This window comes from Podarcis melisellensis, assembly GCF_964234715.1.
Source record: "Podarcis melisellensis genome assembly, chromosome: 8".
Taxonomy (NCBI): Eukaryota; Metazoa; Chordata; class Lepidosauria; order Squamata; family Lacertidae; genus Podarcis; species Podarcis melisellensis.
Window position 1 is genome coordinate 18,786,791 of NC_138540.1, and position 18,405 is coordinate 18,805,195.

The 18,405-nt window shown below is 45.5% G+C and overlaps 1 protein-coding gene and 1 long non-coding RNA gene across 21 annotated transcripts in view; one reads left to right on the top strand and one right to left on the bottom strand.

Moving 5' to 3' along the window:
• RERE (arginine-glutamic acid dipeptide repeats) overlaps positions 1-18,405 on the top strand; it is a 350,074-nt gene that overhangs the window by 186,967 nt on the left and 144,702 nt on the right. For 18 of the 19 annotated variants that reach the window (XM_081923414.1, XM_081923418.1, XM_081923419.1 and 15 more), the window contains one exon: positions 3,477-3,581. In XM_081923414.1, the coding sequence (XP_081779540.1) occupies positions 3,477-3,581 (105 nt within the window). Of the gene's footprint in view, positions 1-3,476; positions 3,582-7,209; positions 7,374-18,405 lie in introns of those variants that run through there. The other variant, XM_081923420.1, reaches the window with a different exon arrangement.
• On the bottom strand, positions 1,309-7,026 carry LOC309377028. Of its 2 annotated transcripts, XR_014171385.1 has the most exons (3): positions 6,296-7,026; positions 5,164-5,289; positions 1,309-2,082 (listed from the first exon to the last, which is right to left on the bottom strand). It is a non-coding gene; the product is annotated as an uncharacterized lncRNA (long non-coding RNA). The 2 variants fall into 2 exon arrangements; XR_014171384.1 differs by lacking the exon at positions 5,164-5,289.

Here is an 18,405-nt window from a genome sequence, read left to right on the forward strand (position 1 = left end):
CCTCCTTTTCCCCCTTTGTTGGTTTAACGAGCAAAGACCTAACCATTCATCTTTGGGGAACAAGTCAATGCTTGTGGTGAATTCAAATGAAAATGCTGTTGGCATCATGCATCTCATTTTCAGGCATGCAGGAAGAGCACATGGATATTGTCAAAATGTGAACTGAATGATCTCCCTGCTGATAATGCTCAGATGGTGTTTTAAGTAAAGCCATCTGGAGACATTTTCCCTGTTCAAAGCCACTTTGCTGAAGCTGCTTCCTTCAAGTCAAGTCAGCTGTAACCTCTGCTGTAGGGGATGGAAACAGACCTTTTGATTTGACTTATTACAGAGCTGTTGTTTTCTAAGATAAACCTGGCAAATTCCGCTCACTCGCTGTAATCTTCTCCAGAATACCAGAGTGCTTTTTATATCTCAAGGAAGCTGACTTTTTAGTCTGAAATTGGCATGCTGAGAGGAGAGCGCAAGCTAATGTGAGCTGAGCTGGATTGATGGTGTCGGGCTTGAAAATTTAATTGTCGGCTCATATGCTCAGGAAGGGGTTTGTATGTGTGTAATTTTCCCTGAGGATCTTTCACAGCAGTCCTCCTGTGTTGTCATTGGCTCTTATTCTTGCAAAGTTACAGGGAAGATTATCAGGAGGGTGATAACAGTGGGAGGAAAATCTTTTTAATTTATTTGTGCTGAGCGTTCTTCAAAGGTGATGATCTTCAGTCAACACCTGTGACCCTCCTCTGGGACATCTAACCACATCATCTGATTTTAGCCACATGGTGACTAGGGAAAGAGCATTTTGGTTTGTGGTGCCCGCCTCAGTCAGGCTCACCTGGTGCCAACATGGTTGCCATATTGGTACCAGGGCTTTTTATTTACTCTGGCATTTCAGCGTGTACAGTGGTACCTCGGGTTACAGACGCTTCAGGTTACGCAATTTCGGGTTGCGCACTGCCGCAAACCTGGAAGTACCGGAACAGGTTACTTATGGGTTTCGGCACTCGTGCATGCGCTGAATCGCGACCCACACATGCACAGATGCGGCACTGCGGGTTGCGAACACTGCGGGTTGCGTACTTGCCTCCTGCACGGATCACATTCGCAACCCGAGGTTCCACAGTAATATAAGTTGCCTTGATGATGCTTTAATCCATTCTGCTGCATTTAATGGCTTTGTTTTAATAGCTGCTGCTTTTGTTTTATGGGTATTTCTGTTGGGGTTTGTGTATTTACTGTTGTTTGTTGTTTATGCTGCCTTGTGAATTTTAACTGAAAGGTAGCAGAAACATTTTCTAAATGAATGAGTGCTGTAAGTAGAGATTTCACCTGCCTTTCTTTATTGAGAAATTTTGGGAGCCTCGTTTTAAAAAAGAAAAGAAAAGTCCTGTTGGATCTGATGAAAGGCACATGAATTCCAGTATCTTCTTTCCCACAATGGCCAGTGAGGTGCCTCCTGGGAAGCCCTCAAGCAGGGCATCTCCTGCTATTGCTCCCCAGCATCTGGCATTCACACCACTCCCAAACCTGGAAGTCGCTTTTGCCATCATGGCTCCACTGAAATGAATAGAGACTTAATGTGGCCTTCCAGAGCAAAGCCCTATTGAAATGAATAGGTATTACGCAGCTGCAGTACTCAGGTGTGGCTGCACTCGTTTGCCATAGTACAGTTGCATGGTCAGTCTTCAAGAAAAAAGAGTCATAATACATTATCTGTATGTGTGGTGCTTTATCTAGAAGAATGTGTCTGCCTTTGCAGCCTCTCTTATTCTGTCCCCCTGGTCCCGGCAGGGCAGGGCAGGAGAGCCTCTTAGCCTGCCAGAGGTTTCATTTCAGCTCACAAGGCCATTTTTCCTAAATCATGCCTACATGCCAACCAGGTGATGTTACTTCAGTGGGCAGTCTTGCTTGGTTTGGCTAAGCTAGGGGAACTGGCATGGCCTGCCAAACACTGTAGAGAACAGGATTGCACCCCCGTTCATCACCATGATGCCAGATGATTGGCAGGTGGGTGGCTATGCTCTTCCTCAGTCTTTTTTGCCTGTTGCTGATGGAAGAAACCCCAGTTGAAGAACCTGAAGGCAGCTGGTTCTATGGGACAAAAGAATGTAGCTTAGGTTACACCATTACCCACCCATTCATCTTCCTGATATCCTGCTGAGAGGAGCTTATCATCTAAATCTAAATTTAGCCCGGGCAAGAGAAATGAGAGGCATGAATAGTAAGGGATTAATGTGAGCAAATGTGGTTAATGTATGGTGTGTGGGGGTGAGAGAGAGAGAGAGCACTTAAGGGCTTTTAAGCCAACAGCTGAAAGTGAGCTGGGATTTAGTGGTGGTGGTCTTGGAGGGGGCTCCTAAGCGAAAAGTGCAAGGAAGGAGAATGGGCAGAATCTTCTCCCTTCTTCTAAATCCTTGGGGACACTGCTTTCCCAGGCGTGAGGCTGAATAAATAACCTGATAAGAAAAAAAGATGAGCCTGCTGGATCAGGCCAGTGGCCCATCTACTCTAGCATCCCATTCTCACAGTGGCCAACCAGAGGTCTTCAAACAGCACCTGAGCTCAGCCGCTGATCTCCACTCTCCCTGTGGTTTTCTGCATCTATAGCCAGAAGCATCTCTGCCTTTGACTGTGGAGGTAGAACATAGTCATCATCACTAGTAGACATTGATAGCTGGAAGTAAGCTCATTGATCATTTGACAGTATCTGATATTGGTAGAATAGCCGATGTTCCTGTATAGAGTTTCAGGGGCTTCAGCCACATTTTGTCTTTTTTTATTTTTAGAGTTCTGTATTTGGTGTACCTAGGGTCTCCCCATTTAATGTGCAGATTCCAAGTTCTGCTCTTACTTTGTTTGTTTTTAATGCTTTTCCACATCCTTGGACACAAATGACCATTAGGAACTGAGCTTCAGTTGAACAGGCTTGAATAGCTCCTCTTGAATTTGGAAGGCTCACAGTGACCTATGTTTGAGAACTGTTTCTGTAGGGCCGGAAAGGGGAATTTGTGGCCCTCTAGTTTTTGCTGGACTACAAATCCATCCCTGACCATTGACCATGATGACTGGGATTGATGGGAATTGGAGTCCCAACAACATCTAGAGAAGGACCACATGATCCCCACTCCTGTTGTATATTCCTACCATGAGGACTAGAAACCTAATAAAATATATCATGATATTCTCTTATTTTAAGCATCTCTGAGAATCAAGGCAAATGGTCTCAGTAACTGCAGACAAACCTCTCCGGTATCATACTTGCTAAGATAAAGTATTTTAAGAAGGAAAATATGTTCAGTCCTGGTTTCCCACAATTGTTTTCACTTAATATGGGATTATATTTAGCTTGTTCAATACGTCAGAAGATGCATGGCCAGTTGCATTTATCAATACCAACAAGAGGTCTTGGTTTTTCCTTTAATTATATAAGCCGTCATCCATGTAGAGAACCTGATCTAATGCCCCTTTTTCTCTCTGTCTTGCAGGGGAAAGTGTAATATCTCCCATTTCTCTGACATATTTGCTGCTAGAGAATTTAAAGCCCGGGTGGATTCCTTTTTCTACATTCTGGGCTACAATCCAGAGACAAGGTGAGTTGTTTACTAAGAATTCGTAGCATATGCTTTTCTGTAGGGCTATACAAGGTCTCTTACTGAGGTGGAGGATACAGGAGAGGCTGTCCTCTCCTGTTTAGTTCTTTGCTACCCTCCGAGAGGCATGTGAGCACTCTGCTTTTTACCTTAATAGATATAATTCTGCATATTTTTAAAATGTTGTGCTTTACTGATACAGTACTTAGCCCATTCATTCACATGCTCTGGGTTTATTTTTCCCATTATAAAGAGACATTTGTTCACCAGGGGCTTCTAGCTAATACTGGAATCACATTTGGCCTTGGTTTATAAGGCACTTGCCTGGTGTTGACTACTCTGGTAGCAGGTTTTTTGCTATCCTGTTGTCTTTGATCCTTTAATTTGGAGATGCCTTTGGCATACAAGCCATGTGCTCTCTTATAGACCAGTGGCCACACACCCACATTCAGGTTCCATTGATCTTGTGGGTCTCTCTCCCCTACCCCATTCCATTGATTGATGATCCAGCTATGGATCCAAAACTGTAGTGAGTTGTCTGGATTCCAGTTCAGTCTCTTGAGCTTCTTAACTGGGTGAGCATCTGCTAATTGCTGCTCAATAGTATATTTCTGAATATATCTAACAGAGCCTTCTCAGTCCTCAAGGCATTGATATGTGTGTGTTTGTGATCCTGCGATGTAAACTCAGAACTGATTCAGGCGTTTGTTTTGACAGTGCTGGTGTTGCCAAGTCCCACCCTGGGTGGCTGCAATAATGGCTAGGATTGGGTCAGCATGACTGTGTGGTTTATGTATTGGTGCCATCAATCTTTTAAAAGGTGCCACATTGATGATCCAGCCAGTTGAATCTGTATATTCTGTAAAAAAATAAATCCTGTATATTCTTGGGAGGCTCAACTGTTCAGATAGCCTGTGGTGGCAGTCGTGATACCGAATGAACTTTTATATCAGCCCCTCAGTGGGTGTCCTTTAGTGTACAGCTCTCCTTTGACCTCCATTCCACATTTGTAAAGTGGAAACTTGCACATTGAATTATTGAGCTGATTCCAAGTGATTGATTCATGTGGCTGATACATTGGCTTGCATGCATGCAGAGATTGTCTTCAAGCTCCTCTTCAGGCAGAGCTTCTGAAGCTGGAGCTTCTGTAGTTGTAGAGTCTCATGTGAATGCTCATGTGAGTGCTAAGTTTGTATGTGGGTTTTCTTTGGTGTTTTGCTAGAACCTCATGAGAGATAACTCAGCATGTTGCAAATCTAGCTGTCTCCTCCTCTCCCCAAAGCAGCCAGATTCTTTATGTTGTACTAAAATTCCTGCCAGGGTGCAGACAGGAAGCCTGTACTATAATAATGGACTAGATTTTTTGCTAAAAAGGAAAGTGCCCGTGCACACACACACACCCCTGAAAATCCCTCCTTGCCTGAGTAGAGGTGTTATTGATGAGCTTGCTGCTCTCCCAAGAGACCCCACAACATAAAATGGAAGCAAGTTTGAGTCTTGTATATATCTTTGCTTTAACATAAAACCTGCTGAGCAGAGTTTGTTAATAGAGGGGGAACATCAGGGCTGCTGTATTACTCACCCTCTCACTCTCGGTGATTTGTGCCTTTTGGAAGACTTGGTGGTGGTTGTGCCATTTCTGAGACGAAAATCTGTGCAACAGATGATGGCAAATGGCTCCTTTTCATAGAGCAAGAGCGCATGTCTCCTGTTGGAGGAGTCACAGAGTCAGCTCTCCTCCACATGTGTGTGTGTGTGTGTGTGTGTGTGTGTGTATCGAGAGAGAGAGCACAATTTTAAATCTTAAAACAACTTAAAACAATAGCAACAGTACAAAAACCAACTGGGCTAAAGCATTTAGGAGGTGTGATGAAAGAGGAGTGTCCTTAGCAGACACCAGAAAGACAGTAGAGATGACCTCTGTCTGATATGCAGTAGAAGGGAGTTTGAAAGGATAGGTGCCACCACACAAAAGGCCCAACTCCAGTGTCTTGCAGGATGGACCTCCTGATAGGATGGTATCTGCAGTGTGATGATATTAACGAGTTGCCCATTAAGAGTCTCATGCTCTACCAACTGAGGTGTGTTGTACTAATCTAGTCTTGTTCTTGCAGTAACAAGCAATACTTTGGGCGGGGTGCAGAAAGGCATAACAAGGAGCACCTCTTTTTTCTGAGAGGCGCTACTTGTAGACCCATTGAAATTAATGTGCATAATTCAGTCATGCCTATTCCTTCCTATGGGTCTACTCTGATTAACATTGGATATCACCTGGAGCAACAGATGGTATTATTTTATTGTTTTCTACTGAATTATTACAGTATTTATTACTTTAATATTGCATGTGTTTGATTTCATTGGATGCTGCATGCCAACTTGGGGAAGATGCTGTACTTTTTAAAGCCAGCTAGCAAATTGATTGATTGATCAACAAACAAATAAATGGGAGGAGGCTGGCCCTTTTCTCCCTCCCTCCCACTGTGCCTTCTGCTTCCTCAGATCTGGCTTAAACTAGCATAGCTCACCTCTGGAATTTGCACTCCTAGGCTGGATCTGGGCACAACCATCCACACTCCTATCCTGGCCCTGACGTAGCCCAGACTCAGTTTGACTGTGGGGGTGTCAACAGGCTCGTCTTATGATCAGAGCAAATATTTTAGCAGATAGCAGCTGCACCATCCAGAAACTGAGATGGCTTGGAAGAGGCTGCCTACCTAGAAAGGGAGCAAATCGGTATCACTTTTGAGATCAGCTGAGGCATGGAGCTCCAAGGATTTGAATTAGGGCTGGTGGTGTTTGTGTATGGGTGGTGTCATTAATCAGGACCCTAATTTTGAACGAAGCAGAATATTTTCATCAGTCACTTGCTGTTGCAGCCCACAGTCTATCACATTTCAGTGCGACCAAGAAATTTGAATCAAGGCCCTTTGAAAGAATTGATGGGGATAGTGACTTGAACATAGAAATAATGGCCTGAGGACTCTGTCTGTCTGTGTATGTGTGTGTGTGTGTGTGTGTGTACACACACAAAAAAATGCTTTGGAGAAATGCACGTAATTAAATGTTAGCTTCTTCTGAGGGTTCTGCGTATTGTTATTCGTGCTGTAGAATATTGCAAAAGTGGCTTTGTCTCCAAGGGGTTGCACACGGATGCCACAGTTTTACTTTAAAGTGACCCTTTTGTTTTAATTCTATTAGGCAGTCTCTTTAAAAAAAAATGCTGCTGTAGAAATTGGACCCAAAGCCCCCCTGTTAGCCCCCCCAACTCTACGTTCATTCCAACTTATAGACGCAGCAGCATAGAGGCAAACGGCAAATGGAAAAAATGCTGGCATTGGAAGTGCCTGGTTTCTCCTGCGTGTTGCTAGTCTCAGATTCCCTCGCGGAGGCCCCTCTTCCCTGCACACTAGCTTGCTAGGGCGAAGCTGAAGCTGCTGTGGCGACGGCAGCCCGCCGTGCCTGTTGGCTGGGCTTTATTTACGGAAACGGCAGGGTCTGAGATTGATTGCGTCATGTGGACGAGGGAGGGGGGGGTCACAGCACATGCTCAGTGCTGTCAGTCTGAGGGCGAAGTTTCTGCGTTCTGCGTGCAGGCTTAGGTCATAGCACAAGCTCAGTGGAAGCTCGCTCAGGTCTATCTGAGACTGCATGGGCCTCCATTTTGAGGAGTTAGAGTAGGGAAAGCCAGGCAGACTTTTCTGTTCTTTTTTCCTTTCCTTTTTTTGGAGTGGCAAGGTCAGGGGAAACAGCTGCACCCACCAGAGCCATGGATGATCCTCTCGGCCCCTTCAGGTAGGCTGACAGCACTCTGGCCTTGCCTCCTCGGGAGTGATGCAGGGTTTTTCCTTTTTCCTTTTTGCCTGCTGTCACAGTGCTCTCGGCAATTTCCCCCTCTCTGGCGGAGTCCTTACTTGCCTGAATTATTGCATGATCTCTTGTAGACGCAGCTGTCTCCGTTCATTGAAATGCATGAAAAACGGTGCTCAGGAGTGCATGTTCTTTTGGGGGGGGAGAGAAGATCAAATGTAGAAGCCATGCAAACCTGTCTTCTTTACCCCATCTCTCTCCTCCTCCTTCTGCAGTTGCAAATTGCACTTGTAATATCTCTCTCTCTGTCTGTCTCTTTTTCTCTCTCTTGGCTAGTTGCGGTATCAGAGCCAGCCTGTGCTGCTTTTGCCTGTGGCGCCTGCAGGGAAATATTTGGGCCTCTCAGAGGCAGTGCTGGGGAAGGGTTCAGGGCGGAGGAGGAGGAGGGGTCATAGATCCGTAGCCATTGGCTGCTTTGGAGGAGGGACGGGACTTGCTTTGACAGCCAGTCTTGCTTGTTTTGGCAGGCAGGTGACGAGAGCAAGAGACCCTCCTCCTTTCCTGCAAAGCCCCATCAGCGAGCGGAGCTGACCATAAGCAACTCTGCTTCCTAAAAGAAAAAGGAAAAAACCCCAAACATGGTGGCTTTGCTGTTAAGGCTGGGTGCCTTAGAAATGTCTGCTCAGGGTGGGCAACTCAAGGAATTAAGGCCACATAACCATGAACTTGGGCAAGGCAGCGGTGGGCTACCATGGCCGTTGCGTTTTCAGTCCTTGGAGAGCTTTTTTCATGTTGACTTCTTGGATGACTTTTTGACTTGCAGATGATTCCAAAAGAATACTATGGTGGTGTGTGGGTATAACAGATTTGTGGGGGCTTTGGACACTCCTGCCCCCCAGCTGAGGCTGGGTCCTAGAAAGCCCCCCCAATGCACACACACGCGCACACAAACGCGCGCATACACACACTGCAGGCAAAGTTGGAAGTGGATGACGCTTGTTTTGTCATTCCTGACTGTATCATTTGGAAGAAGACATGGCAGGCTTTTAAAGAACCCAGGGGGCTCTGCAGGCCACAAACTGAAAACCACTGAAGTGGCCTGTTGAAATGAATATTGTAAATAAAGGAATCTGTGCCACATCCCTGCATTGCCGTAGAGATTGCTGAAGCAAGTCCAGTACATGTGATGTTAAAGGGTTAAAAGGGTCTTGTCTGCTATTGAATAACTACAACTAAGGATTTATGTTCTGGTGGGTCTTTGGCAAGGGCCTCCTCTGATCTCAGTGAAGTATGGAATTTTGTTAATTTATGTGTTGGGAGCAGGCCAGGAGGATTCAATGGGAAGTTGACAGTTGGCTTTGATGGCTGTTCATTTTCCTCCTGCTGTCTAGTCAGGAGCACCTTCTTTGAAGGGACAGACCTGGCCTGTTATGGGTAGAACTGTATGTTTTCTGGGTGAGTATGGGACCTTGCCGCTGAAAAGCCATACAAGTTGGTAGGTCTCTCAGCAGCACCCACTGAAAGTTGGTAAGGAAAACTAGTGGACCTTCAGCTTCTCTGGACTTGGGTCTTGGGTTGAGCAGTGTCTTGCTTGACCATCTCCGGTCAATACCTCTCTGTACTGTTGCAACTCTGCATTCCCACATACTTTGCCTCAATGCTCCTCTGTCACCACTTTATTCCACATGATGCAAATTATTTTAATACAGTTTTGAACCACAGTAGCAGAATGAAGTGTGCAATGTACTCAAATACCTGCTTAGCATTGCTGGGGGTACTAATTTGGCTTTCCTTAGCTCAGAATATTGAATTTTGTTTAGCAGGGCACATGCCGACTATTACAGACTGTGCAGGAGATCATACTAAGAATTCCCACTTTCCGATGCCCCTGTTACCCCCAGTCCATGTTGTGTTTCGATGTGGCTCCATGGCAGCATAATCTTAAGATTGTCCTTCCACTGAGTCATTCTATCAGGTCACTCTGTACCTTCTCACTGTCATTTGCATGCTTTCAAACCCATTCCTGTTCTGTGTGGGCAATTTTTGGTATTAGTAAAGCAGAATGTTGGAGTGATTTGGTGCCTGGGCATAATCTGTAGGCACCCTTGTTGAAATTAGGTGGGAGCAGGAACCTTGTTTGTGCTATTTTGAATTCCACAGAGAAAGGTGGCATGCCAGTTTTGCAATCTGCAGATTAAACCATGGTCAGAGCAAGTGATCCTGTTGACATTCGGTGATGGTTGGGACCATAATGGTAATGTGAGCCTGTTGGATAGCTTGGGTGAACCCAATGGGCATCCTTTTTTTTCTTTTTTTGAGCTTCTAAAACCAAACACAGATGTACAGCATGAATTGATGTGACAGTACGTTGTGATCCGGGGGCAGATCACTGTTTCTTTCCAATACATTGATTTTCCAATTGCTGTGTGCCAGCATGTCCGTAAATTATTCTGTGTGTGCAGCAGCTTTGCTATTTGTTTTTAGGTGATCTCTAAAATCACGTTCAGGGATATTAATGGTGTTTTCTCTTAGCTTTGACTTGGTTTGTTTGTTTTGGAGAATGACACAAGAAACTTTCAAAGAGAAGTCTGCACAGTATCCTGATGAGCTCAAATTAACTTGAGGCTTCTCCCCAACCCTGCTGTTAAAACTTTTAAAAACTTGTTTGCTAATGGCATTTTTGTGGCTGTATATCTGATGGTTTTAGCCTACTCTGGTAATGTGATGCTGGCTCTTCCTTGTGGCAAACCTGTCTTAAGGCAAGGTTAAAACTGCTCAAGCCCAATTAGGGATGACTTTAACATACCATGCATCTTCACAGAGTGATTCTTGGCTTTCTCCCAGGATTGAGATGGATTCAGGGTAGACGTGGCTCCAGATCAGTCGAATATTACACTGGATCAGTTGCTGTTTCTCTGGGGAGACAGGGCAGTTGGGGAGGGTTGTTGACCCATGGGAATGAATGGACATGACTATGTTATGTCCATTCCTTTCATTGGTTCTTCTTTGAGTGGGACTTAGTTTTATACAACATAATTTCTCTTATGTAATTTAGGCTTTTTGCAGTTGCTACTTGGATTTGCTTCAGAAGTACCGTGAGTGAAAGTATTTCATTTTGGAGCATTTGATATTCATATTTTTCCTGTTAACATGGTTATTGTGTTACTAGACCGAAACAATCTATTCCAGCATGTTTTGGACATCCACAGCATGACAGTCACCTCCTCCTCTTCTTGTGTTTGAGCTCAGTCAGCTCCTGGTATTCAAAGGTAGACTGTCTCTGTCCATGAGAGTTCCATTCAGTGGCTCACAGCCATTTTATTTTCATTCTATTATGTTTGTAAATAATGGGTCTATCCTCTATGCCAGGAGTCACCAACATGGTGCCCTGCGGCTGCTGCAGCTTCCATCATCCCTGACCATGGTCACACTGGCTGAGGCTGATGGGAGCTTGAATCCAACAACAGCTGGAGGGCATTGCATTGGCTGACCTTGCTCTGTGCAATTGTATCATCCATTTAAGAGCCCCATTTCAATTAGTGGCCATCACCTCATCCTCTGGTGTGGACCTTTAGGGTTCCTCCAGAACTACAACAGTGGTTGTGGGACACAATTAACCTTTGACATAAAGTCATATTTGCAATTGCCACGGAGTGGGAGGTGAAACCAGTCATGTTTGTGTATGTTGCATCCTTGTGAACCTTTGACATACTTCAGCATTATACCTGGTGTTCCTCAGAATCTCAAGCCTTTTTAACAGAAGCTGATAAATATTGTCTCCTGTTGCTTCTAATTCTAAGTCAGGTGTCCCACCCTTTGAGGCATGGCTCCTCTGGACAGGGCCTTTGCAGTGGTGGCAGCATCCAGAATTTCAAATGCCTTCCTGGCATGTTTGCTTGGTGCCTCCTTTGTTAGCTTTTTTGGCATCAGTTTAAAATGTATTGTCCAAGCATTTGGCATTAAAAAAAAAAGATAAAACAAATTGTTATCAAAGTTTTCCAAGAATGATATCACTACAATAATAGGAGGGTTTATATACAGCTAAGTTTTATTTAGAGTAGACCCATTAAAATTAATGGACTCATGTTAGATGTGTTTATTAATTTCAGTGGCTCTGCTCCTTCGTAACACTTAACATTGGATACAAGTTGTACAAGTAAAGGGTGATTCGTGTAGAAGAGAGATAGTGTTTCTGGTCCATGGAAGCATGTGGAATGTTTATAACTTTGTAATTATAACATAGGTAGAAAATAATAAAATTTCAGTTATACAACTAGTATACTTTGTATTTGTCTCCTTTGGATATAGCACTCTAGTCAATGTTTGTATGGCACGTTAAGCCAACCAATGCTTAGTGCCAAACCATGGCTTAGTGCAGCTACTCCCCTTCCTTCCTGATCATTTTGCCTCCGTGCTGAGCTAAACCATGGCCTGGCTTAGTGTAACACTTGAACCCAGGCTTGTGTTTTAGCTCTCTCTTAGTGACATAGAAGAGCTGACTCATACTGAGGCCATTGGTCTGTCCAGCTCAGTACACTGACAGGCAGCGACTCTACATCCTGTCAGGCAGAAGTCTCTCCCATCTCCACCTGGAAATGCTGGGGATTGAACCTGGGACCTTCTGCCCTCAAAGCAAGATATTCTGCCAATGAGATACAAACTTTCCCCAAATAGAAGGTTAACCACAAGCTGTAGCCAAGGCAAGGAGGGCTCACACAGTTATCCTCTTCTGTTTTATCTTCACCTCGTGAGGCTGAGAGATAGTGACTTGCTCAAAGTCAGCCAGAAAGCTTCGTCGCTGATCAGGGATTTGAACTGACTTCTTCCTGGTCCTAGTTTTGATTCTTTAACCTCTATACCACACCAGCATATTCTAAGATGGGATTTGGGTCAGGATCCTTTTAAACTGGTGTGTCTATTTATGCTTCATATCTACTTGGAAGAATCAAATGCTGCATACATCAGTTCCAATTCAGTGCCAGGAAGCAAAAAGGGGATATTTGAAACGCCCAATGTAATGGATTCTATAAATGGCAGAAGGCCAGTTATTAGAACAGTTGAGCCGTTGGGCTGAAATGTGGCCAGATAGAAAGCATTTTTGGCCCTGATTCCATAGTCATATTTCAAGTGCTCCATTTTGTGCATACAGGCATTCCTCTGGGCATGTTGCTCATTCTCAGCCTCTGTTCTGCCATCTGTAAAATGGGAAATTATTGGAGGCCATTGCAGGTTAAAAAGAACAAGAAGCTAAGGGAATAGGATTGAGCAGCTAATGCTAAAACAAACAAAAACCCAAATGAAAGAAAGTTATGTGAACATAGAAAGGTATAGATATAGGAGCATAGAAAGCTGCCTTCTATCAAGCCAGATCATTAGTCCAATCTAGTTCAGTATTGTCAACACTGACCGGCAGCAGCCCTTCATGCATGAGTACTTCACAACCTTTTCTGGAGACACCAGGGGCTGAACTTGCAGCCCTTTGCCTGCAAAACATGTACTCTGCTTCTGAGCTCTGGCCCTTCCTCATATGTTGTCCCTGTCCTCAAGGGCTTGTTCACCCTTAAAAGATAAAGCCACCTTTCAGATGCTCAGACCCCACTCCCTCCTCTTGACCTAGCGGGCTGGAAGTACAATCTCCTTGGACCACCAGTAGTTCACTCAAACCACTGCCAGGTGGTGTCTGTTAGCTTTGCTAATGCTCCCAAACAAAAACATACGGATCGGGGTCAAGGATCCCATCTACTGCTCTGCCTCCATGATTGGCCAGCCAGATACTCCAGGGGTCGCTCATGAGTAGAGCAAGATGGAGGTGGCAGCTTCCTGTTCTTTGCCCTCAGCATCCCATAATCAGCAGTATATGCCTGGAACAGAGAAGCTTGAGGAGCAATGCTGATGGCTTCACTCATTCCTCTCCATATCACCACACACCCTTGAGGCAGTTGCTCGCTGTCTAAAATTGCGAAGGAAGGATGGTGGGTATTTTTGCATTTAAATAAGAAAATAGTTGTGACGCATCCAAGAGACAGGAAATGCAGGCTGCATCAGAGAGACATGGGCTTTGGTCCTCAACCAGGATGCTCTTTGGCAAGTGCCCCCCCTAAGCCATCTCAATCTGTGAAATGGAAGTATGAGTTCCTATCCTTCCAAACCTTCAGCGCCAAGAGCAATATCCAAAGAGCCTACATCCCAAAGTTGCTATGAAGGGGACATTTAGCTTTAAAAACAAAACAAATGCACATACAGAATTTTGGTGCTGATCTTTGAAAGTGAAATCCATTTAGCAATATCCACAGCAGGAAGTGTGAAAGAATTAAGGAGAGGAGGAAGACAATTCAGGCAGGCTTCCACAACTTGGTCGCATTCACACCCTACATTCAAAGCACTATGGTAACACTTCAAGCAGGCATGGCTTCCCCCAAAGCTGTCTCCTGGGAGCTGTAGTTTGTTAAGGTTGCTGAGAGTTGTCAGGAGACCCCTATTCCTCTTCCAGAGCTATAATTCCCAGAGTTCCCTGGGAAAGGGAAAGTGGTCTCTGAACAATTCTCAGCACCCTTATCAAACTGCAGCTCGTTCTTTGTGGGAAACTTAAGGCTGCTTAAAGTGTTATCATAGTGTTTAAAAATGTAGGGTGTGAATGTGTCCTATGTATTTGGTCTACAACTCCTATCAGCTCCAGCCTGCGTGGGTGTTGTTGTACAAAACGTCTGGAAGACATGACCTTGGGGCAGCTGCCTCGTACTGAACCCACCTTTTAGTCCATCTGTTCCAGGAACCACAAGCAGGTTGAGGCCTCCATAGCTCTGCTTGAGCAGGAGATGCCATGGGCAGAAGCCAGAAACCCTCCATACATAGAGCATGTTCTCTAACATCGACCAGCTGAGCCTAATGGCTTAGTCCCAAGGCTTTTGGGGGAGCCCTTTGGTTATTTCTGTAGCTTCTGTTACACAAAGAGTTTTATCCACTTGCCAGCCTTGTTAGAGGCAATCACTTGCTCATGACCGTGGAGATGAGTCAGTCTCCAGCAGCACACAGGAGCAAGCTGCTCCATGGTCATGAAACTGCTTAAAGGTTTGCCAAAGCTCTACAAACTGGGAAGGGTTTTAGGAACTCTGTACATTATTCAGGTGGTGGTGGTGGTGGTGGGATTTAGTGGATAGGATTGCCAAAGCCAGAGGTGCAGGAGGCTCTTTTCTTTCTCCTTTAAAATGTACTGTGCTTGAAGTTGCCCCTTTTACTAATGTGTTGGGTGCCTGTCCCCATGTCCCCATACAAGGTGGGGATCTGGAGGACGTGCTGTAGCTCAGTGGCAGAGCAACTGCTTTGCATGCAGAAGGTTCAGCCCCAGTGTCTCCATTTCAGGCTGGGGAACCCCGGAGAGCTGCTGCCAGCCAGTGTAGAAAATGCTGAGCTAGATGGAACATTGGTCTGACTCAGTATAGGGCAGCTTCCTATGTTCCTATTTGAGCTCCTGCAAGGGAAATATAAACTGATGGCCCAGCCTTCCATCAGTCTTACTTTCTTCTCTCTCCCACTTGTCGGGACCCCCACATTGATTCCCACCTTGCTTTGAAGCCAGAAAGGGCAGTTCTCTTGTCACCCCCACCCCCCACTTATCTGCCTGAGGATTAGAGGGCTCCAGTGCTCCCTGGGATAGGGTGGGGTAGGTGTGGGTGGCGGTGGGGGGAAGAGTCCCTTCCTTTTTGATATTCATTTGCAGGCCTCCAGTTCCTTTCTGTCCAGTCCCTGTTTATTCAAGAGACTACAGCGTTTCCATGGCAACAGGTTACTTTTCAAAGGGGGAACATCTTGTCATTATATTTAATCCGCTGCAGCTGAAGAGGGACTGAAATATTAAGTTGTTGTTGCTATGGATACCACTTTTGTTACATTGCTTTCCTTTGGTGTCAGATTTCATACACTGCGCTGGCTCCTTTGCTCCTCTCATCATCCTCCCCCCTCCTTCCCCACTTCCAACCTTATCCCTTCCCCACCCCCCACCCCCCACCCCCATCTCATGGAATAAACAGCCCAACACTTCCCTCCATTATTGTTGCATTTACTCATTGACCTTAACATAATTTTTTTTAATCAACTGTGTCTTTTTATCCGTGTGTGTGCGCGCACACAAGGGTAAATGCATACTTTTTTTTAAAGTTTTGAGTACCCCAGAAGCTTCCCTCCACAAAAAACCCCTATGCTTCTTAACTGCATTCTTCCTTTTCTCATATTTAAACAGAGCTAGGAGGGAGGGATGTGCAGAGTAAAGGAGGGCAAAATCCAAAGTGATCCAGGCAATAGCTGGAGGCAGCAGTGTTGGAGATTTGTAGGTTGAGATGTGTGGTGTATTTTGGTTTGTTTTTTTTTAAATGCCTCTGGCAATTAGCTGATCTTCCTGCTCCTTCTCGATGCTTGTATGTGTGTGCCTAGAGATAGTAAAATAAAAACCTCTGCAAAGTGACAATCTGCACTTGTGTCCAGAGAAGCAGTATATGGAACGAGGACCACTCCACAGTAGCCAAGTAGACGCAGCCTTTGAAAACCTTGGGAAAAGCGGGTGGAGATGCTGATCCACTGAAGCTATTCTAATAAGTGTTCCAGCCTTTACCAACCCTGGTGACCTCCAGAGGTTTTGGACTGCAACTCCCATCACCCCCTAGCTCAGCACAGGCTGGTGGGAGTTGGAGTCCAGGAAAAGATCCTGAGGGCACCAGATTCGCATAGAACGATGGCTCTGTGATGATGGAATTTATGCATCTGAGCATGCATGGGCTGCATCAGACCAAAGGTCCATCTGGTCTAGTCGCCTGCTCCTCGCAGTGGTCTACCCAGATGCCTCTGGCAAACCCTCAGCCCAGGCTATGAAGGCAAGAGCTCTCTCAAACAGTAGCTTCCCAGCAATTTGCCTTCAGTAGCACGCAGAACAAGGCGACTAGGAAGCACTGCTTGACTTGACTTCTGTGAATTTGTCTTCGGTCTATTTAAAGCTGGCCAAGCCGGCAGCCCGTTGCTAGATCTTGCAGCATAGAATGCCACCAATTAGCTATGCACTCTGAGAGGAAGTGCAATCTTTTAAGCCTGACCTGGATCTTAAGTCTTTACCCCAGGGATGGGATGCCTGGGTGCATGCCCTCCCCAGGTGTTTGTTCGATTCCCTCTCCCATTAGTCCTGGGCAGCATGCCCAATGGTCAGGGATGATGGGAGTTGTAGTCTTGCAATATCTGTTTAGGGCCATAGGTTTCCCATCTCTCTCCATCCTGTCTCCCCCATCCCCACCTCAATTTCTCCTCATCCCCACTGAAAAGCCCCTGTCATTTGTAACCTTCCCTCTTGGGGAGCCACAGGGCTGGGCTGCTCAACACACAGAAATACCCTTTAGGACAGGGTGGTCCAACCTGCTGCCCCAGGACCGCATGCGGCAACTTTTGATTCCCCCACCCTGCCACACCCCTTGCACACATGCAACAAGGCAATGTGTGGCCCACTTGGTATGAGAAGTTGGCCCACCTCGCTATAGAGCAGGGGTCAGCAAACTTTTTCAGCAGCGGGCTGGTCCACTGTCCCTCAGACCTTGTGGTGGGCTGGACTATATTTTGAAAAACTAAAAATGAACCAATTCCTATGCCCCACAAATAACCCAGAGATGCATTTTAAATAAAAGGGCACATTCTACTCATGTAAAAACATGCTGATTCTTGGACTGTCCGTGGGCCAGATTGAGAAGACGATTGGGCCAGATCCGGCCCCCGGGCCTTTGTTTGCCTACCCATGCTATAGAGTCTCCTTGTGTATGTGGAGGGTTAGCTCCAGAAATGTGCAGGAGCCGTCTCTGTGCTGGGATATAGCCTCTTATACCAGGGCAAGGTTTCTCAAACTTCTGAGTTCACTGATACCCCCCTCATAAGTTGTCAAGGCCCCAGCCCAAATTTCTTAGGTGTATAAATGAAATCAAGTCAAGGAATATCAAAATATATGTCAGCTTTTAATCATCACCAATCAGTTGCCGTTGCTAGGAATGGTAAAACATAAAAAGTGCGGGAGAGGATACTCTTGTATCATGAAATCATCTTATTAACTACAAAGGCTCCTCATTGGCAAGGGAGGTGCACCCTGTACATGCCCACACTTTTTATTTCTGAGGCTTATTGTTTTGTAATTCTAAAAAATATTTGCAGCATACCTTGTAAACATCTTTTCCACCTCAGACTCTCTTTTTTTTAACCCCCTTTCAACCCCTAGGTCTTTTTTCACCCCATGTGCAGTCCCATCGACCTGGGGTGCGTGTGTGTCAATATCGACCCTGTGGTAGGGGTTTGGATGCATCTTTTGAAAAGAGTTGAGCAGCAGCAGAGCTTCTGTCTGAATCTGCTGAGCCTGGGGGCCAGAACGCAGCCCCGACTGACTGACTGACTGCCTGCCTGCCTCTTTCTGTTCAGAGTGTTCTTATGAAGACCACACAGCGTCTTTTTTGCTATACCTCTTTCTGGGCAGGGAGCCATTGTACAGAAAGGTGTTGGAATAAAGGGATGGGTTTAGCGGCTTGTTTTTCTCACTATAAACCCAACTGTGGGAATAAAAAGAGCTGGGATTGCAGAAAAGATTACACAGAGCCGCCTGTATTTTGCAACTCAGCGAGCATTGATTCCTATTCATGCATTTCCCCTCCCTTTACATAATAAAAGTGCGCTTCATCTTTCCTTGTCTCGCTGTGAACTCCATAGAGGGAGAAGACAATACAGTGGCATATTCCAGCTGCAGGAAGTTACCGGTTTGAAATAGATTCTGTGTATGCAGTGAGCATCTAGGTATGTTGTAACATGCATACACGTCCTTAAGAGGAAAATTAGGTCAGATAAATTCAGGTTGACCTTCAAAGTTCATATGATTATGTATGGTTGGCTAGGGTTTCTTCAGGCTAGTATTCAACCACTAGCCTGGTGGCCACTGGCAACCGGGAATTGCATTGTAGGTGAATAAAGGTGATGTTGCAGGTAGGACAGAGCACTCCATCTTTCCCAG